At 47.4% G+C, this 22,149-nt stretch overlaps 1 protein-coding gene across 4 annotated transcripts in view; it reads left to right on the top strand.

Annotated features, from left to right (window-relative positions):
* SAMD4A (sterile alpha motif domain containing 4A) overlaps window positions 1–22,149 on the top strand; it is a 216,675-nt gene that overhangs the window by 189,207 nt on the left and 5,319 nt on the right. For all 4 annotated transcript variants that reach the window (XM_049113199.1, XM_025443464.3, XM_049113200.1 and 1 more), the window contains 4 exons: window positions 4,175–4,293; window positions 8,503–8,704; window positions 10,061–10,187; window positions 17,491–17,574. In XM_049113199.1, the coding sequence (XP_048969156.1) occupies window positions 4,175–4,293; window positions 8,503–8,704; window positions 10,061–10,187; window positions 17,491–17,574 (532 nt within the window). The remainder of the gene's footprint in view (window positions 1–4,174; window positions 4,294–8,502; window positions 8,705–10,060; window positions 10,188–17,490; window positions 17,575–22,149) is intronic.

Consider the following 22,149-nt stretch of genomic DNA (forward strand, 5'->3'; position numbering starts at 1 on the left):
CTCCCTTTTTTGCTATTTTCTTTCTCAACAGTGCAAATTCTTCTGTGGCCTTCTCCCCAGCCCCTAACTCACCCTTTGGTATTTTTAATCCTGATACCGCAAGTGTTTTGCCAGCAAAAAGTGACAGGAAGAAGAGAAGGCAAGGATGTGTTAAAGGATTTTAGAACTCATTCATTCCGTAGATCTAGATTAAATGCCTAGGCCCTGTCCCTGGCTAGGTAGCTGCTTATGGTGTGAGGGTAGTGAAAGGTAAAAGAAAACCAGGTGATCACACACATGAAGATAAGGCTGTTCTGGCTTCCCATGGAGCCCAGATGAGGAGCAAGGCCACCAAACCCAGAATTGGAAATGGCTTTTCCTCAGAGGAATTGCTTCCAAGCTGGGCCCGAAAGGCAAGCTGCAGTTGTGGTGGTAAAGACTCAATATGTAAGGAGGTAGGAATGCCCCAGGCAGAGAGAACAGCCTTTGGAGGGCTCTGTCTTACTAGGAACATTTGGAGTGGGCTTTGAGGGGCCTGAGCAGGGGAGGATTTAAACTTCTGTAAAGCAAACTAGAGCCTTGCTTCCTCTCCCATGCCCATGCTCACACTTAGCCTTCAAGATACTGGAGGACGCATTATAAGTTACTTTCCATCTTGCCTCAAGTCTGCTGAGCCCACAAGACAAAATAATGAGCCCTCCAGCTGCCTCTGTTGGACGGTGCACAGACTTCCTAATTGGCCTCCGCCAGCCCTGAAGCTGTAGCCTGATGCTTCTCGCCTTCCTGCCATCATGCATGCCCTCCCTGGGCAGCCTGGCTCTCCTTACCATTTCCTTAGAATATTTAGGAAATGCCTGGGTTTTTTTCTCCCTGCCTGCCCAAGTGATTAAATGCAAAGATGGCACCACGTGGACTCATCTGCTGGCAGGCGGCCCCAATTGCAGTAGAGGGGCCTCTGGCTGATGGGAGTCATGAGCAGAAAGGAGCTCATGCCATGTCTGCTTGCCTAAATTTATGTCGGGATGGAGGGGCCTGCACTCTGCTTTGGAAGGGAAAATGTTGTGCAAGACTTATTATTATTTTAGTTCAAGAAAGAGGAAACGTGTCTGCATAATTTTCCACAGGCTCAGGTTATTCTATGTGGGCAGAACACACTCTCCCTCTGAGGCCCCATTGAAGCACGCAGTCTCCATCCCTGGCTGAATTTCACCTGAGCTCCATGAAACAGGACTCCCTTTCACAGTCTGAACATGCCATTCCTTAGCTGACTGGACGGGAGGGTGTTGACCAAACCTAGACACCTTCCTTCCTCCCCAGGATCAAAGGGACCAATTCCCTAGAGCAGCAAAAGGGAGGAAAGGAAAGTTCTGAATTTCATTTCTGAGATCAATCACTTTGTCTCCTGGATTATAATCCCTGGCTTCTTGCCTCCTCGCCATCTCGAGAAGGTTCTATAGAGATGGGCTCTTGACCCTTTATGAGCCTTTTGATGCAGCCACAAAAGCTATAGGGCATATTATATACCTTCCTCCAGACAGACTCATTGGTTTGGCCCTGACAGGAAAAGAAGACTCAGAAGTGGCTGACTGGCTATGTCAATCTATATAATAGAAGCTTCCGTCCCCTCCAGTCCCTGAGGAAGCTGCTACCAGCCCAATCTAGAGTTGCCAGTAGAATGGCTGAGGTGAGGGGTCAGTCATCCTGGCTGGTAGCAGAGCTCTCACAATGGAGGGCTACTTTGCAGGCACATACAGAGACCAGCTTTTGGAAATCCCTCATTGCCAGCCATGACCTAGCTCCTCTCATGCCTCTCAGATGCAGTCTCCAGGACCAAGAAGTGGCCATCACACTTACCAACCATGGCTGAGGGGCTTAATCCTATCCGCAGCCTGGAACTAAATAAGCCTGATGCCCAGTTCTGAGTGAATGAGCTCACCTCCCTGGGTGGTGGTAGGGTATAAATATTTCCATCTTCTTGGATGTTCTTTGCCACCACGGGACATGTCATGTATGAAGTGGTGTCCTTGGAGGCACTTTGAATGCATGTCTATAAAGTGAGCCATTTCCTCTTGTCATTTGGAAACTCAGGCCAGCTGTCCTTCAGGCTGGGCTCCAGACCCAGCCTGGTATTATAGTTTTAAGAACTTGAAGTCATTTGTTGGGACTAAAGGTGATTGTCGAATGCCAAATATGGCATATACCACCACTATAAAGGGCTGGTCTGTGCAACCACAAAAACCTGGTTAGATTATCTACGAGCCACAGTTATTGAACCATTAACTAAGAGCCAGGCATGTCCTACATAGTCTAAGTGCATTTCATGTGTTATCTCATTTAACCCTTACAACATCTCTTTGAGGGAGATGTTATCCAGGCTTTTTAGAAGGAACAGTGTCAGGTAAAGGAACTTGCTTAAGGGTGTGCAGGGATCTGAGCCCTGCCCATATCATACATCCCCAGCCTTCCTTTGACCACCTGGACTGGACTCTCTTCTCCCAAGTCATCTAGATTAGTATCCCTGCATCCTGTGTTCTCACTCAAACTTTGGCAGAATAAGCCAATCAAAAGCAGAATCTATCCATCTCTTTCTTTATTCGTCCAGCAGAAATGCTTGCCTTTCAGGTTTTTAGAGGCATTCGTGTATAGTTGGACACTCACCAAGTATTGCCAACAAATGAGAAGGGACCACAAAGTAGAACCATGTCCTTACCTCGTACCCATGAGACCAACCCACCATGTACCTTATTTGTTGTCTGCACCTCTTTAGGGAGGCCTGGAGTCCCTTGATTGGGTAGCCCTCCTGGATGAATATGCTTAAAGGCACCTGGCTAAGGTCATCCAGGAGGAAGGGGTTTGCAAGACAATAATTTTTTCACAATATAACTAACATCTTTTTGCTTTTGTTCACATAGCTCTCCTATGTTTAGAACCTTAAAGATTAAATGTCATCAGGAGAAAATTAAGCTGTCATGTTTTCTCTATTTAAGGAATCTGTTTCCTTTATGGGAAAGAGTCATATAGTCTGCTACTCTAAGTAATAGTTTATTGCTACTTAAAGGAATTCACGTTTTATTGACAAAACTATATGGGTATGTTATCTCCATCACTGTTACTGCTAATCAATCAAATCTGATGGATCTCTCACAACTTGTGGACCACAGTTCTAGGCACCTGACAGGGCATTCCTATATTGCATGTAGGATCCTCAAACCATCTAGAATGGTGCATGTCCATGTTCCGTTTGCAACAGAATTACCAGGGCACTTGCTGCAAACATCTTCTGGACTCCTGTCTGCATCTATTAAATCAGGCTCTAGGTGTGTGGGAAGGGGCCTAGGAAACTGCATTTAATAGTCTTGAGGGATTTTATATGACAGATTTGAGAGTCTCTGCCTTAGGGACTCATTACCCCTGTAAAGTCATTCCCCCAGGCTTTAGCGTACAAAAAAAAAAAAAAAAGATATACATGACAGTGTGTTACAAAGCAGACAAAACTCCCCCTCAATGCCAATTTTACTAAAAAGATTTGAGAAGGCATCAGATCTACCCATTTTCCTAGACTTTAGGCAAAGTTTAGGTCAGGATTTGGTGCACTGGGATTTTTGTAGGGCATGGGGCCCCTTGAGATTTCTCAACAAAGCCCTGTGCCCTACAAAAACCCCAGCACACCAAACCTGATCTATAGTATATAGGATAGGATAGGATAGGATAGGATAGGATAGGATAGCAGAGACTATACTCCATTTTTTGAAAACCTACAGACCACTCTAGGCTAACCACACACTATCAAGCAGATTGATTTTTGGAGTGGTTTAGCATTTCCATTGATTATGAAAATAAAGGGGGCCTGCAAAAGCTAGAGTATTCAACAATCCATTTTGCAATTCATTCCTGGTTAATCCAGAATAGAGTCAGGAAGAGGAAGGTGAGTGTGGATCTGCCAGAAACACAACCAAAACAAGCGTTGTCAAAAGCTTAATGCATATACTTTACCAGGTACCTCCAATGTCAAATAACTTGCACTGTCAGTACAGATGGCTCCCAAGTGAAACTGACTGCTGTTTGGACCAGGTGGGAAACAGGTGAAGAAAAGACAGCTGCAAAGACTCTGATGTCCTCCCGCCTATTAATTGTGTGTTCCTCCCCCTAATGCCAGGCTGCGCCACCCATTAAAAAGTCCTGTTTGTTTTTGCAGGCATTTACAGAGACTCAGAAAAAAAGATTGTTGTCATGGAAACAGCAGGTGCAGAAGCTCTTTCGGTCTTTCCCTCGGAAAACCCTTCTAGACATATCAGGATATCGACAGCAAAGAAAGTATGTTGGGATTTCATTCCTTTCAATGCCTGGTGGTTCCCTGGTGCACCCTTGCCTGCCTGGGTCCCTGGGCAGGACAATGGCAGGGCATCATTCCTTGTCCACAAAGATGCCCCGTGGGGAGTTCCAGATCACATTTCTTAAACAGATGGGCTTGGGAGAAGGCTACAGAGAGAACGTGTTCCCAGAAAGAGAACTGAACGTGATCTTCTATAACGCATTTTACGTGATCAAAATGACGGTAATAGTCCGGATGGGCATCAAGGGGAGATGGGTATGATTGAGTGAATGCCCACAAAACACTTTGTGACTTATCCACAAAGGGGGGCCCTGAGAGGACAAAAATGGGTTATTCTATCAGCACCTTACGAGGTAGTGTCATTTTTTTCTCCCTTCTCCCTGCAGACTAGCTAATTATAGTTGGTGGCAGGGTGAAGAGCCCAATGCTGGTCTATTTTGGTCTGAGCTGCAATCTAAGAGTGGAGCAGTACCATTCTTGATTTTTCATAGTACTTCAGCTTCTTGGATGCAGTTAAAAATAAGCCTTGTTGTACTTTAGAACCCATTACCTTAATCTGGTTTTAAATTGAGGAATCCAATTGCATATTACAGGTGAATTACAGTGTGACAATCTGGGGGAGGCGTCAAGGGGGGAGATGTAGGTTCCTGAAGCCTTCAACAGTGACAGACAGTTGGGGGGGGGGCGGAGACAAAAGAATGATGGTATAAACATTCTGAAAAATCAACTTTCTGTTTTACATTTTTAAACATTAGCAGATAAATAATCTTTTCATTTGCACCTAAAAAGTTCTGAATTAATTTCTCAGTGCATATGTAGAAGCTCTGTGTTGTTAAAATTTCTGGCATTTATTTGCATAAGTGTGCCTTAAAACATCACTGCTTTATATTATTTAAGGGAGATAAGGATAGTTCGGATTTATGAAAAGTTTTCATTAAAGACTAATGTAAAAATTAAAGTGTTATCACATTCCAGCATATATAACACTGTTATTTTTTAAACGAACATTTAGCACTTACTGTGTGCCAAGTGGTATCCAAGCATTTTAGGAATATTAATACGTTGAATTCTTGCAACAACTATATGAGGTAGAGTTGCTATTATTAACTCCAATTTACAGAGGAATCGGTAGGCAGGGGTATCTAGGATTTGGACCAGGCAAGCCAGCACCGGCTGCAGAGTCTGCTCTTCTAACCGCTACATATGCCAGGCCGAAAAAGCAGTCAGGCAGAGTGGCATGCTGTATGGCAGCTCCCTCCCCCAAGTTCCCTGGGTAGATGGACTGGACCACCTGTGTACCCTGAGGATTCCCAGGGACCCAAGTGAAAGGCCAGGCCTGCTACCCTGGGGACTGTTGCTTTCCCAGGCTCTCTCTCTTCTTATAAGGGCAGCAATATATCTCTCAGGTGAGAGGACAAGATTCCAGACCCCTCATGCAACACCAGGCCCTCAGGACACAAGTTCCAAGAGGAAGAAGGAATTTAGAGGATAAAGAGGAAGGCAGCTTTTTAAGCTTTGCTTCTCCCCAAAGTGTCACCCCCTGCCTCTGTCTGCTCTGTTTTGTCCTTGGTCCATATCAGAGTTCTCGTTAACCTTGACCTCTCTGGAGTGTTATTAACTAACGTTTGTATTGGGCTACCCAAGGTTTGCCGTATTGGAATCTTGAGGGACCTGTTGTTATTGATTTGATAAGGATGAATTCAATCATCAATTGTGGATGTTCAATTGGAAGTTGCTAAAGCGCTAGAAAAATAATTTGTTCTCATTAGCTATTACTTCTGGGATCTTTTTGTGCTATTAATTTGCTTTGAAAATCTGTTTCTCCCATAATACAAAGGTAACTGCAGCCCAGCCCCTGCCTGAATGATCACAAATCCCAAATTAAGTGATTCTTATTAATGTTATTTTATCAGCCTTTTCATGCATTTCAAGGTAATGAAATCAGTTGGCTAGATTTCGGCAAGCAGAGAAAGACACAGATGGACAGAGCAAAAGAATGAGAAATGAACATTGAATTGTCACTTTGTTCTCTCCCCAGAAAGAATGATTAGGTCATTAAGCCTAGTGGTCTGAAGTAACCTAAGGTTGCCAGCAGTGGTAACCCTCAACTCTGGCTTTGTAATAACCAACTAAGGATGTCACAGTAGGGCCCCACAGTCATTAGAAAGAGGACTTAGCCAAATTCTATCCCCTATCCCGACCCCAAAATGTGCTGGGATCTATGCGCCACGTGCCGCCCAGCTCATGCGTCCTAACTATAGGAGTCTCTAGAGCCCTCATTTCTTCAGTGACTAAGTGTCCCATACCAGAATCCTCTGCCCACATTATATTGCTCAAGAATATAATCTTGCCTTCCTGGAAGCACAGATCATTTTAGCATCACTCATTGACTACTGTACTTTGCATATGAAATAACTTTTTAAAAATCCGACCAAAAAGGAAAATGAGCAAAAAAGCTATCTGCACTAAATAAAGTCTTAGAATACAGAATCATCTGCCAGGTGGCCAATATTCCAACTCCAAAAAACCAAAGGACAAGTTTTCATCCTTGTTTCCACCTGTCTTAGATCTCAGACTGTCCTTCCTCCAAAAGAGGTCTCATAGATCATGTGAAATTACTTTTACCCTCTCCTGGCCCAAGTTTCTTCTTTCAAACCAAAAAAAGTTAATGTTAGTAAAAAGAAGGTGTGGGAAAAAGGATGAGCTAGAGACCTAGAACCCATGAGTGTCCTTCTCACCACATGTAGGTGAGTCCCTGACAGGAATCAGGAACCTTTTCCTTGGTCACAAAAACCTGGAAGTGGAATGACACAAGCCCAGAAATGAGCTGCAGCCAGCTCACCTGTGGAATTCTCTTCTCTGCCTCCTCCCCCCCAGGAAATGTAGGCATTCTGGGGAGAAGAGAAACATTATCTGAGATCAACTGTGCTAATGGCTTAGATAACACACACACACACACACACACACACCTCTCTTCCTCAAGAAATGACCATTTTGCAGCACCCCCCCCCCCCACCAACCCCCATCATTTTCAACTGGTTAAACTACGTCAGCCTTGTCTCCTCACAGGCTTAGTATAGGCCTCCCTTGTGTGGCAGGGAAAGCAAGTCTGTTCCATCTTGTGGCCATTGGAGGTAAAGCATTTCGAGTTAAAGATCAGCAAATGACTAAAGCTGACTCTTCTTGGAAGGAATGTGCTGGTTCCTGAAACCCTACTGGCTGCTGTGTACTGTCCCAGAACCTGAGGCATGTTGGAGAAGGATGAGTTCTTGGCCGCTGAGGTCACTGGAGCAGTGGGAGCACAGTGTCCGAATGCGAAGCCAAGGGTCCCTGGCGGCCTCCAGGAACACGGGACCTCTCTGGCTTTCTTCAGGGAGGGTCTGTGGAGCAGGGAGCTGTCGATGTCCTAGGTCCAGAGCACTTGCAAACATCATCTCCGTTCTCCTTCCCTACTTTCAACCTGGGAATCAGAACCCCAGACATGGGATCAAGTCTTCCACAGGGAAAAGCATCATGATGGCAGGGACCCATTCGTACATTCAGCCTGCATTCACTGTGCTGGGAGCTGACTCAGGCATGGGACATGCAGGATTGGTGAGGACAGTCACCATCTTTTCTCTCTTGGAGCTCACATCCTAGTGGGGCTCCCAGGCTACTCTCTGCAATTGTGCTATGCAGACATCAGAAACAGACTGTGGGGTGACAGAAGGAGCACTGATCCTGGCTCTGAGGCTTTTGTGCTGTGTGGCTTCGTGCCGGGCACATACTGCTCAGGGCCCTGGGACCCAGCATGGGAGATAGCTGAAAAGCACATTGGTCAACCTCCTAGGCTCGTATTTTAGCACCATCTCCCACTGCCTGTGGGACCTTTGCAAAATTGCAAAGCCCTCTGTTTTCTTTCCCCAGCTGTAAAACGGGAGAGAGCACCTGCTTCACAGGTTGTCTCATGAGGACTGAAGAATCAATGTAAAAAGCCCAGGATGGTGCACAGAGTGGTCACTCTCAGATGTCTCTTAGCTGTCATTTTAATCATAGCCCTTTCCTGATAACAGAACTACCCTGTGCCCCTGAGAGACCTGCGAACTGTCTACACATATGCAGATTCCCAGGAGGCATCCTGCCGGCAGCTGGGGGTTTGGGAAGGGCTGTGGGTGACTGACAGGGTTTCACTTGTCCATTCCCTCTCACAGCCGCGGCTTTGGGCAGTCCAACTCCCTCCCGACAGCCGGCTCTGTGGGCGGCGGTATGGGCCGACGGAACCCACGCCAGTACCAGATCCCCTCCCGGAACGTCCCTTCCGCCCGCCTTGGCCTCTTGGGCACCAGTGGATTTGTCAGCTCCACCCAGCGCAACACCACAGCCAACCCCACCATCATGAAACAAGGAAGACAGGTGTGTTCTGCCCCAGGGAGGAGGGTGGGCAGCCTGAAGCTCAGGGCTTGAGGCTTCAGGGTCTATCCCTACATGACCCCGAGGTGAGCAGAGGAGTGGAGGAGGGCTGCACTGAGATACAGTTGTCCCTGTGCTCAGAGGTAACCAGTTGTTTGCACTGTTTCCCTGGGAGACGGAGCAATGACCTGGCTGCACTTGGCTTCATGGGGATTTACTTAGATGCCCTATGACCACTTTAACCTTTAACCTTGGGGGCTCTGTGCATTCGAGCCTTAAGGAGGAAATACAAGACCTATCTTGGATTTGCCTTGCTTGACCTGCCCCAGCAGACTTCACCACCTCCCAGATGTGGGTTCCAGAGACGAGCAGCTAAGGAGCTTTCTTAGCCTTTTTATTCACAGCAAATAGCTCCTTTGTCATGGTCCCAACTGTGGTAGAAAATCCAAAGAGGAGCCTAAGAGAGGCTATCAGAGAGAGAATTGGAATATTCTCTCCCTATTCAAGGCCAGGCTGCCCAGAGGTCTTTACTGTGGGATTTAGAGCTGACTTCTATCCAAAGGCTTCTCACCCACCAGTCCTGTTCTCCCCACCCTGCCCAATGCCTTCCATCAGTGTGTCCAGCTTTGTGGGGCTCTGCAGGTTGGGGCTGGGACCGGAGGGATACAAGTGGGTCTGGGTTGTCATGAGAAACCTAAGGGATGATAGATTGGTTTAAAAACAGGAAAAAAAACAGCTCCAGGTAAAATGAGCAGGATTTATTTTCCAGGGCATATACAACAGCGTAGGAGAAAGCCCCACTTTCTGACCGTTGTGGGAAGCCCCAAATCAGTTCAAGAGGAAGTCACCACTAGGACACCCACATAATAATAAACGCAAGCTAAGTGTGCCAGCTCATTGCCAGCTGAAAGATTCTTTTTTCTCCCCCTCGCTTTGTAGTAAGTTGTAAGACTCTCAAAAAGAAAATCAACTGAGAGCCCTGAAATAGTTTGTGCTCTTCGTTGCAAACATTTATAGAACTCTTCCCATCTCTGAAAAAAAGTGATAGGAAAAGCAAAGGCAACAAAAGGAATAAAAAGAGTTTTGGAGATAGTGAGGAAGAGAGCTGTCCAGATTAAGCTAGGGTTGAGCAAGGCCTTGGGCTTGGAGAGGGAGAGAAAATGAATGGACTCTAAACCCCTTCTCTATAAATATGTAGATGTGTAGCATGAGCTTGCCAGGCCTCTTCCAGAAGTTAGCAAAGGGTTCTCCAGGGGTATTTGCCTCTTGAATTCTGGCTGGCCGCCCTGCTCCACACCCCCTCCGCCCCTGACCCCAAGGCATCTGGACTAATGGCTCTCCGTTTGCATTTCTCACTAGAACCTCTGGTTCGCCAATCCTGGGGGCAGCAACAGCATGCCAAGCCGCACCCACAGCTCAGTCCAAAGGACCCGCTCGTTGCCAGTGCACACTTCTCCGCAGAATATGCTGATGTTCCAGCAGCCAGGTAGGGCCCTGTCCTTGATCTCTCCCCCTCTCTTCCCCTTGACATGGAGGGGAGGCCAGGATGCCAAAATAGATGCCCCTGTGAACCCAGCCGGAAAGTGCTTAGCCTCGACTGTCACCACGCATTCTTTTGAGCTTATAGAAGCCTTTCCTTTTTTAAACTGTGCCTTGCCAGCATGAATAGCGGCTGGTTGGCTGGGGGCCAGCACATGGAGCCCCAGAGCCGGTTGCAATCTGACGGGGATATTTTTGATACTAGTCATATTTCTAGATTGATTAAACCAGAGATATCACTGGAGGGTATCTGGGGGAGTTGGGAGGGGTTCCATGTGTCGTGCGCATGTGTGTCTGTGTGTGTGTGTGCTTTGTGTGTATGTGGGAGGATGTGCAGAAAGTGAAACAGAAGAAGAGAAAACTTTGATGGCACTGACAGCTAAGAGACTTACCTCTGGTTTGGGAGTACCTTGCAAATGTGACTTATCGGACCAGCCATCTTCCCTTTACTTGGCTTAAGAGCAACTTGGTGCACTTCAAGTCAGCTGCACCTCTCCCCATGCCTCCTGAAACAGAGTAACCAGAGTTACGCACAGTTAACAACTGCTTGCACACTTCATCTATGCAGACAGTGACCTCAAGGATCCATGAGTAATATAAAGCCATGCAAACAATTACTACATCCAGCTTGATGACCCTCTAAGTGGGAAAATCAGACAGGTACAGGTGCTGTACCTGTAAGAAAAGACTCACCCTAGGCAAGAGACATGTTCTGTACAAGAAGTCTATAGGAGTTCCAGGAGAGGAAATGTCCTATGGCCTGGGTGGGAAAGAAAATTTCTTTGAATTGGAGCTGAGCTTCAGGGGACAGAGAATGAAGAGGTGGAAAGAGGAGGGTGGAGTTACAGGCAGAAGGAGACAAAGGAACACGACTGCAATCATACGAAGTGCCTCAGTGAGTTCCGGAAGCTGTGGCTTGAGCCAAAGGGTCAGGCTGCAGTAGCCCCGAGTAGACCAAGGAGCCAGAAAGATTGTGGCTGATGAGGTGGGCTCTGAACTCAAGGCTGAGGAGCTCCGACCCCAGCCACTCTCCATGGGGAATGTATGGAAGATTTTGGGTAGGAGTGTGCATAAAGGAGTGAGAGAAAGGCAGCAATAGAGGTGGGGAGATGCTGAGGAGGAAGGGGAGGTGAGGAGCCACCACAAAGTAAGGTGTGTCAGGAAAGGAAGATGGTCCAGATGCCTGTTTAAACTTGCTTCTTGACTTCTAGAGCCTTTCCTGTTTGCACCCTTTTGTTTTAAAGCTCCTTTTCTCTGTTCTGATACTTGTAGCTTCCTGGAAAGAAATATTTGATAAAAGTTGGGGATTGTGAAGGTCTTCTCCCTGGGTCATGCAGTCCCAGCCTTTGTTTTCATGCAGAATTATGTATCATCCATTCCCAATAAAAGAGAATCTAGACAAGATTTGAAGACATTCTGGGCACGAGGAGATCTTTCACCTTGAACAAATATTTCACCCTGACCTCAGTCTTGGGACTGCAGCCCAGCCACCTTGCAGACTCATGGGAGCCCTAGCATAGCCAAGCACTCTCTTTCTCCTTCAGGCCCTATACACTTGGAGCCTTCTTGCTCCTTTTTAACCTCTTGTACCTTCTTTTGGCTTCTTCCAAGTCCTCAGTCCTCTGTTCTCACCATACCTTTCCCACATTCTCCCATCTTAAGTGGGAAGAGCAGACCCACCAGGAAGAGGTGGGCCATCCCTAGGAGGACTATTTGAATTTGTAGACACAGATCCTTCATCTGCACCTTTGTTGCTTGCTCATGCTCAGGGCGACTAGGACCCTAAGATTGTTTCTACCCTCTACCCAGGAAGCCTCTTGTTCCCAGAGTTAAAAAATCAAGTAATACAGAAGGGCTTTTAAGGAAAAGTGACTGTCCCCTTCCTCTCCCCATCTCAGCCCAATCTCATCTCCCAGAGACAGCCACTTAATAATGATTTTCAGTTTTCCTTCTCCCTGAGGAAGCAGCCTCGTTCACAAGCAGGCCCATCTAACTTCCTCAGCCAGGCCCAGACAAAGTTTCTCAGGGATAGGCCTTGACCCTCAAAGCAGCACATCCTTATTAGTTCAGCAGGCGTCTAGGGGCTGGTGGCCAGGGGGCAGGACCAAATTCTACATATCAGATCAGGGAGTCAAAATTAGGAAGGTACCAAGTGGCTTTCATTTTTACCCAAGCAGCAGTAACAGTAACACAAAATCGAATAGAGATATATAAACCCTAAATTAAATCCTCAGAAAACTGTGTTACAGTACAGGATAGTGGCTTTCTCCTGGCCATTAAATGTTTTCAGAACATCCATGTTAAAACACATGGGTAAATCCTGAAGACTACAATTCATTCTAAGAAAGTTTTGATTCTGTAAACTTAAAATACTTCCGTTAAAATGATGGAAAACATTAAATGTCTCCAGAATACATAGAAAAGTCTGGGAGCTAGAACAAGCCCCCAAGTTAGGAGCTAGAACAAGCCCCCAAGTTGTGCATCAGCTGATCAGTCACCTGGCTTGAGTTTGCAAGACGATCTAATCTTTCATGGATCTACAGGGTTTGTGGACCCCCTAGGAGGCCATGTTTGGGGTAGTTTTTTAATTCATTCCCAGAGGGACAGATTTTAGATGTTTCCCAGGACAAACCAAGAGAGCTACTAAGTTTAGATTGCTGCCTCTCACTGGCCTCTGGCATGAGTAAGAAACACTAACCTGGTCCTCCCAAAGCAAGGGAGAGAGGGTCTGATAACACTCACCAGTGGAGTGACTTTAGCTCAGAACAAGTGTGGTGCCTGGTGTGGTCACATTCCCCCAAAAGGCATGGTGTTTTCCCAACTGGAAAATTAGTTTGGAAATTGCTTGCAAAATGACTACGTCATCTTGGAAGCAGATCTGTTCCTGCTGACCCATGCTCAGCCACCCTTGGGATCCAGTCAGAGAGAATCTCAAAACAGCTCTGGTGTAACACTGGGAGGCCACGGAGGCTCCTCACCACCTAGAGGGCCTGACAGGAAAGGGCCGAGGGACCAGAGGCTGACTTTAAAAGAAAAGCATAGGATCCCTGGGTGGCTCAGTGGTTTGGCGCCTGCCTTTGGCCCAGGGCACGATCCTGGAGTCCCGGGATTGAGTCCCACATCGGGCTCCCGGCATGGAGCCTGCTTCTCCCTCTCTCTCTCTCTCTCTCTCTATCATGAGTAAATAAACAAAATCTTTAAAAAAAAAAAAAAGCATGGGAAAGGGTAGGCTGGGCAGCCTCACAGAACTACGTCTCTTCCTTCCCTCTCACAAAACCATCTGCAAACTACCCTTGATGCTACACTGCCCAGATGTGAGATGGATAAGGGGCTTTACATGGCAACATTTCATGTTGTGACATATCCGTTCACCATAGCAAACCTCCCCTATGTACGAGCTCATAACTGTATTTCTTCCACCATTTGAATGCTGCATACATGATAGCATAGTGCCCCAAGCTGTTACCATTCATGGTCTCCTTGGTGTGTTTCAGATTCCTTCTGGAGAATTGCCTTTTGAAAGAGTGGGGAGAGGGAGAGTACCATCTATGCACTGGGTCCATTAGGGGAATGGAAGGTGCTGCTTTGCCAGGAAAAGACCAGAACCGGGACCCACTTAAGTACCTGATATGCATTTGTTCTTTGCCTTCTAGTAAGCCAAGGCAAACAATCCTGATCAGGACTGGCAGATAATAGGTAGGGAGGTTGGTGAATGAATCAGTTGTATCACAGCCAAGAACTGAGCTGGGCCTGTGCTCCCCTGCCTCTGAAAATCAAATTTGGAGAGACCAAGCTAGAGCAAGATGGGACAATGCTGTCTAATACCATATTCTCATCATTTTTTTGTGAAAGTATGGGTCCCAGAGGATTTTCACAGCACAAACTTCTACAGGTTTAGGAATTCTGTCCTATACTACTCAGCCTCTGTTTCGTGATTTCTCTCCTCCCGGCAACCCCAGTTATCACTTAACCTAAAGACCTTCCTAATTGTTCAACAAGTAGCCTCAGCTGTTATTGGCAAAGTAGAATTTTAGAGGTTTTTTTCCTAGAATACCCCATTTCTTATTCTAAAGTACTAAAGACCCTGGCCTCTTTACCTCAGCCTCATGGACTGGGAGAGAGCTCCACAGGTGCCACACGTGTGAGACTCAGCTAGGATGGCTGGTTTCTGCCAAGAAAAAGTCGCAAGGGCTTTCCCCCCACCCCCACCCTCCCCAGGTGGATCCTACAGAAGCATTTCATTAGAAATGGATGGCTACTCCCTTCCAGAATCTTGACCCTGGGCCTGAGCACAAGGATCTGTACTTGTGGGACTTCTGAAAAGGCACAATTATAAAGTCCCAGGTCAGCCTAGACCCTGGGCATCCTAGAACTGGGGATCCTCACTAAATACTAGAATGGTCTGATGGTCAGGGGAAAAATTCCTGGTTCTCAGAGATGTCATCTGAGTTAAGGAAACAGGCCTGCTTTACACAACAGCTGAGAAGGCTCAGTCTTTCCTTCTTGCCTTACTGAAGACATAAAACTATGTCTGCCTGGTCCATTACTGCTGGGGGGCCCAAGCTAAATGCAATGAGCCCTTGCAGGGGGAGGTAGCAGAAGCCATAGCAAGAGCTGTCCTGGTGGTTTGTGCATGCCTGGGTGGCAGGAGCTGCCCAAATACTTCTCTGGGGCTTTGAGAGTTCCACCCACCCAAGCCACACTTGGCTGAGGGCTTCTAGCCTGAGATGGAAGCTGTTATCCACCCAGCTGGTCTCCCTCTGTCTTGTATGTGTGGGGAGATGCCACGGATCTGTTTTTATCAAATACACAATTAAAAAGTCACACTATTAGGAAACTCTGGAGTGTGAACATATGGGCTTCTCCCAAGACTTAGAATTTTTCAGAGCCACTGAGAGTGGTGGGGGTCGTGACACCCTAGCGCACCAGAGGGAAGAGCTGAGGGAGAAAAAGCAACCATGCCAACTTTCAACCTAAAAGAGCAGCCACTAAGGTTTGGAGATTCTAGAGCGGAGAGCCCCGCATTTCTCAGCCCCCTTTTTTGAACATGCAGTCCTAGGCTTGGGAAATGGCATTTTGCTGCGTGTTGGCAAGAAATCCTGCAGCTGAAACACTTCTCTCCAAATGTCGAGCATCTTTATTTATCCAAATCTCTCCACAGTGTTTGTTTAAAGGGGAGTGCTAGAGAGTAAACTAAATTTTACAATGAGCATATGGATGGTTATAATTGCTGAGGGTTTTTTTTTTTTCATATTTGCTAACTGGCTATATATAAAACTGTGTTTCTATTTTATAGATTTCACACCCTGAAGGCTGCTAATTTTGCATGCATATGATTTTCACATGAATGGATGAAAATACTAAAATACTCTTCCCTTTGGGTTGTCTAATTGCCCCATCCCTACTCTGAGAGCAACAGCAGGTGGGGGTGGGAGAGACCCTTCCATTTTCCCTGGCTCCCCCGGAAAGCCCAATAGTCCTCTGTTCATGAATTGGCACAGTTGCCTTTCAAACCCATTGATGCTGGAACTTGTGTCAGAAAGAACCCTATCTGCTCCCTAGTGCTTTTCATATTGATCCATTTTGCCCATCTACTCTAAGAATTTTAAACAACAGAAATGACATCTGCCTCTGAATTAGCCAGTAATAGGGAACACAGATTGCAGAGAAAACCTAAATGTATAGCTCATCAAGGAAAACAAATACTTTGGTTTAGCCACTGGTTTCAACTTCCTATCCCACTAAACCACCAACCTAACCTCATTTGTAATCCTGCCCTCCACCCCAAGTGCCCCCTGGTGGAGACTCGAAGGAGCAAGGAAATGGCCCAAGCTTGGGCCACCAGGATCCATTCTCCCACTTACAGACTGAAGAGCTATGGCCCAATGAAGAGAAGTTTCCCCAAGTCGCATATGAGGACAGTGGCAATGTTGAGATTCCCAGGCCCTCAGAACACACCCTACTGTGTCTGCTCCCCAGCCCCCACCATAGGATTTCGCAATTCTTAGCTGTCAGAGTTTCCTTCTTTTTCATCACTCAACAGACATGTGTGAAATGTGCCAGAAGGCCATGGCTGAGTATTATGGGAGATTCAGAGCGATATAAAAGTACTGTTGCTGTCTGCAAGGTGCTTCCAAGCCAGTGAAAGACCCTCAAAAACTTCCCAGGATTGCGAGATCTGGGAGGTACTGACCGTGAGGTCCCCAGCAGAATGGGCTGCCTCCCACTCAGGTGGAGGAGAGACTGGAGCCTAGAGAGATAGGGAGGGTCCAGATGGTAGAGGGGGCTTGGTGGTCAGAATGTACACGGCATTGTCCTGGGCAGCGAGAACCTGCACAGAAGACATCTCAGACCTTCTAAGTGGCTGAAGGCTGAGAGTCCTGACCAGCACCCAGAGTCGCTGCCACATGCAGGCGAGTACCAGCTCTGGAGTCAGACCTCTGTGGGTTCTTGTGTTAGCCAGCTAACCTCGCCAGTCACTCTGAGTCCCGCGTGAGAATTGGCCACTTGGGCACAGTTGTGGACTCAGAAGAAGCACTTGCCATACTGTGGTTTCCATTTCCTTGTAACAGAGCAGAAATGTACTAAGCCTGCTTCTAGGCACTGGGAGCAGCAGAGCCAAGTCCTGCTCTAATGAAGTGAGCATGCAACTGAGGGCAGGTAGCAAATAATGTGCCAGATGTTGGTGACAGCTGTGGAGAAAAAGCAGAGAAAAGGGATAGGGCTGGGAAAGTTCTGCTCACGTATAATGTCCTTTCTAAAGAGATAGTAGAACCAGAGATGTGAAGGCAGGGAGAGAGAAAGTCATGGTCTTTTCAGGGACCGCCATCCTGGGCAGAACAGCAGTGCAAGGACCCTGGGGTAGAAGAGGGCCGGGGATGGAATGAAGGGAGGGGAGAGCTGCACACGGGCAGGGGTTAATAAGGGCCAGATCACATGGGCCTGGCAGGCCATGGCAGGGGGTTGGCTGTTACCCTGATGGGAAGCTGCTGGAGGGTTCTGAGCAGAGGCCTAACAGACTGACTCTGACCGGCTATTTTTAGTTAGCACTCTTCTTCCAGCCGCCCATGTTCACAATGGACCCTGTGCATCTAACAGACTCATCGATTGGTTGAAACCAGAGTGTGACTTAACCTCCACACCGACCCTTACAGTCTCCAGAATCCTCCCAGGGTGGGGCGGGTGGAGCAGTGCATACCTTCTCCTGGTTCTCAGAGTCTGTCACCAACATCACCCTTTGCCCCCTGCAGAATTCCAGCTTCCTGTGACTGAACCTGACATCAACAACAGGCTGGAGTCCTTGTGCCTCAGTATGACCGAGCACGCCCTGGGAGGTAAGTGGGTGCTCCCTGCTTTTTACCGCACGCCTGGGAGAACTACCAGCCATCTGCCGTCTACAATCTGGCAGTAGTTCAGGAGTAACGGGAAAGGTACCAGGAGAGGTAGGCAGGGGACAGAGAAAGAGAATGGCCTCAGGGTACTGCTGGATCCTCATCAAGACATACCACACCAAGTAGCCCACAATGCCCTGCTCCTCCTTTTCTGGGAGGTGAGTCAGGAACCTGGAGACCAAGGCTGTCCCTTTTTCCTCAGAGCCACCCACCCGGTGCACACTGAGGTTCTACACAGCAGCTGTCCCAGCCAAATGCTGGGAGCTGGAGGAGTTAGAAACACAAGACATGGCTTTTAGTGGCAACATCCCCCCACAGAATTGGATTCTTTCCTTCTCGGCACTAGATCTCCCAGTCGGGTCCAAGCATATCCCAGCTTGTTCTAAAAATAGAATTTTTGAAACAAAAATCCCTGCTTGTTTTTATATCTCCCTGTTCCAAATGGCTTCCACGATGCCTGGAGCCCCGAGCAGTCTGAGATGTCCTTCACAGTGTGACAGGCGTGGTCTAGTTGATGTGCGTATGGACTTGCAGCCCCATGAGGAGCTCCAGAAGCAGCTGGATTGTCCCACTGTCTGTTTGGTCTGAAGCCCTATGTCATCACAAAAGCCCCAGGAGGCCTCCAGTGCCCTCCTAGTACTCACCAAGTGCTTTTCTCCAGCCTGGACTCTGTGCCAGCCCTGGGGATGTTTGGCAGGCAGAGGAGAGATGTCAGCCCCTCCCTGCCAACCTCTAGGAGGCTCTGAGTCAGAGAGGCCTCCTGTGACCCTTCCCAATAGTCCTCTCCGGTCGGGATGTGCTCACTCACCCTGGAGATAGGCAGTCGGCACACCTACAGCCAAAATTTGTGCTATCTGGCACTGGTGGGGAGAACGGCTGCTATCAGCTGCTGCTTCCAGAGAGCTTTGTCCTCCTGACCAGGGATTTTTAGATTTTAGTCCCTGTAAACACAATCTTAGCCTGACACCAAATATGAGACCAGTAAATGCTCTGCACAGAACAGATTGGAAAGCAAGGACTGCACTCACCTGACCTCACCTGTGCAAGGCTCTCTATAGCCCAAAGAAAGCCTCTACTCAGTACCAGAAGGGAGCTAGTTCAAGGCCTCCCAGGGCCTCTGACTGAACAGATGATGGGAAGGCATAGCTCCTAATGTGATCTCCCCGTGGTTCCAGGAACCCCATTTGCAAACACTGCTCTCTCCCTTAGCCACTCCTATCCTTGAAGCTTCACAGCATCATTGGTCCATCCCTGGCACTTCTGTGGGGAGGTGCCACCAGCTTCTCTTCTCCAGCTAACTCACCAGGAAGACTGGGTCAGCGCACTGATAGCCCCAATGAGTAATAGGAAACAACCCAAAGGTCCACCAACGGATGGAAATGGATGAGCGAAATGTTGTATAGCCTGATGGTGGAATATCATTCAGCTCAGAAGGAATGAAGTACTGATCTATGCTACAACATGGATGAACCTTGAAAACATTACACTGAATGAAAGACGCCAGACACAAAAGGCCACACAGTGTATAATTCCATTTAGGAATTTATGAAATATCCAGAAAAGGCAAATCTTTAGAGACAGACAGTATAGATTAGTGGTTGTCAGGGGCCAGAGGGAACTGGAAGTGGAGAGTGACTGCTTGACAGGTACCAGCTGAAAATGTTATGGAATCAGATAGTGGTGATGGCTTAACAACTCTGTGAAAATATGAAAACCTTCGATTTGCATGCTTTAAAAGGGTGAAATTTGTGGTATATAAATTATATCTTAATTTTTTCAAAAAGGGAAGCCTCCCAGGCCCTGAGAATTCAGGCCAAGCTCAGCCCACTGCAGGCAGCCCAGGCTCCCTCCCACCCAACTGTGGCTGGTGGGTGTGAGGAACTCCCTCTGCCTTTGAGCGTCAGCAAGGAGAACTGACCTTCTTCCCCTGGGGCTTGATATATCTCGGATAATTGGCATGTTGGAAGCCCTTATCAAACTGCTAAGTGCTAATGTTATCATCATTAGTAGCAAGAATGCCAAATGCTCTTTATTAAAGGGAGGTTTTCATTGAAAAGGCTTCATTTTTTTAGCCCATTCTTCTGTTTTTACAGAAAACCTTGCTGAACTGATGTTTTTTTGCTAATGTTTTCATCTTGTTAATCTCGTCAGCCTTTTTATTGCTGTGGTTTTTTCCCTCAATAATCCTCTCTGGTGGGAAGCCTGTGAAGCAGTTTCCTGAGCAGAAAATGCACATCAAGTTCAGGGTGGCCCAGCTGGGCAGAGTGGCAGTGAGCCCTCCCACCATGACTGTACCTCTGCTGGCCCGGCCCACCTCTTCCATGGGCTGGCTGGGAAGATGACCTTGCTGGAGGCAGAATGCCAATGAATGAAATCATCTTACAAGAGGACAAATAGTTAGGGAGAGGAAAGCAAAGTAAAAAGTTCCTCGGCCTGTGTCGCAGGACAGGATGGTAGGGTGTCCAAGTTCCTGGGACACCACATCCTATGATGGTCTTTCTAATGGGGCTGGTCCATGGGCCCCAGGACTACTCCCAATTTCCTCCACTAACTGCAACCCTCCTGGTGCCAGTCTAAGCCATTTTTCTCTTTGGCTTTCCCTTTCTGCCTTCTTTGTCCTCCCCCTGGCCCCTCCAACAGAACTCACAAGGAAGCCCAGGAGGTAGGTTGCCTCTACCATCTTGCTTTGTGAATCTTTATTTAAGGACTTCATCTGGCTCTATTGGGCCTGCTCCTGATTGGTGGCTCCAGGTATAAAGGAACTCAACACCAAGCCTGGCTGCTGTCTTCCTCCTGCACAGGGGTTATATGGGTGAGAATACCCACAGCTACAAAAGCAAGCCTCCTCCAAGCAGGCCAGAGTCTGCAATGAATCCTACCATAAAGAGGAATGTCCAGTCAACTCTTCTGATGCTCTAGGATTCGTGTTTTCACACGATCCCCTTGCCATTCCTTCTCACCTTCTTTCCTTATTCCTTCTTTGGCCTTAACAGTCTCACTTCTAGCTGATATGGAGACTTTGTGCAAATTAGAAAAAGGATCCACTTAAGATGCTGTTCTGCCATTGATTTGATATTCGTCATAATAACTATAAAACCTATAACGAATACATGAAAATGGTGCTCCCTGGAGTTGTATAGTACACAAATTGCACAACTGTAAATGGTGAATCTGGACTTAGCTGTGCGTTATTTACCTACAGATGAATACCATCACCCTTGGAGGATGAGGCATACAATTGGAATTCAGTGAAAATGCAGCTTGGGGTTGGGTTAGCTGAGATTTTCACGGTTCTAGCTTTTCATGGTACATAGCTATGAAGGACTGGCATTAATGAGTAGGCCAGTGAGCCCTTGCAAGAGTGTGCACTCCACTTCTACAGACAAGGGAGTGACCTCTACACACTCACACGTGCATGTGTATACCTGCACGCACCGTTTCCCATGACCCATTACCACTGCAGAGCCACCATAAGAGGCTGCAGGTTAGCACCTGCAGAAGTCAGGGAAAAGTTCACATCTGGGGGCCTCTAGGACTGATGGCCTGATTATCACAAACCTCCCGAGAAGTCATTTGGTTTTCTTCTTTAAAATCTCTCCAAAAACCATATGGAAAATTATAGACCCACAGGGATACAAGTACAACTGAGAAAACCTTAGTAAGATCAGTGAACTGTGTCAACATCAGTATCTTGGTGGTAATGTTATAGTTCCGCAAAATGTTACCATGGAGAGAAACCTAGCAAACCCAGAAACCTGGTACTGTCTTTTATACCTGCATGTGAACCTAGACGATATTAGTAAAAATTTCAATTAAAGAAACACTTCTCCTTCAAGTCCCTGCTGGCAAGACATCAGGCTGGCACCACCCTTGAGGAGGCCAGGAGGCCTCTGCAGTGGACTCGGTGTACTCCTCCCTATCGCTTAGGCCCCCCAGCTTGCCCTGAACACACTCTGCCACTCCCATCTCACACCTGAGTTCTGCTTGCTGAGTCTAGATGCTTCTCCTGGTAGACCAGGTTTGTGACCTTAGACTTAGACCAGGACATACCTGCTGATGTTTAGATATCAGCAAAACCAGGGAGGCATCCTGCAATCCTCCCTGGCCTTCATTTACCGGTCACTGAACACAGTCATTTCTACCTCCTACCGTGGTTAGTCCATGCTTTCCTGTGCTCACTGGAAAAGCCTCTGTCAGACAAGCCCTAGCATGGACCATTGTAGGGGCCCTCCTGCCACCAGCCTTGTCCTTTTTTAGGTCATCTGACACAGCTGCCAGAGAAACCATTCTAAAATCAGATCTAATTACTCTACGGCTTATAATGCCCCAATTACCAAGTCCAAGCTCCTGTTCATAGTACACAAGATTCCTATGGCCTCATTCTGGGGACTCTTCTATAGTCCCATGTGTAAGCAGACAACCATAAAGGAGCTGGGCAGCCATCAGCTTTCTCAGCAGTCTGTTTCATTCATGGCTTCTGTGTCTGATGGGCGCGTCCTCCACTTTATAGCCTGGTTT

The sequence above is a fragment of the Canis lupus genome, chromosome 8, assembly GCF_003254725.2.
Source record: "Canis lupus dingo isolate Sandy chromosome 8, ASM325472v2, whole genome shotgun sequence".
Classification (NCBI taxonomy): Eukaryota; Metazoa; Chordata; class Mammalia; order Carnivora; family Canidae; genus Canis; species Canis lupus.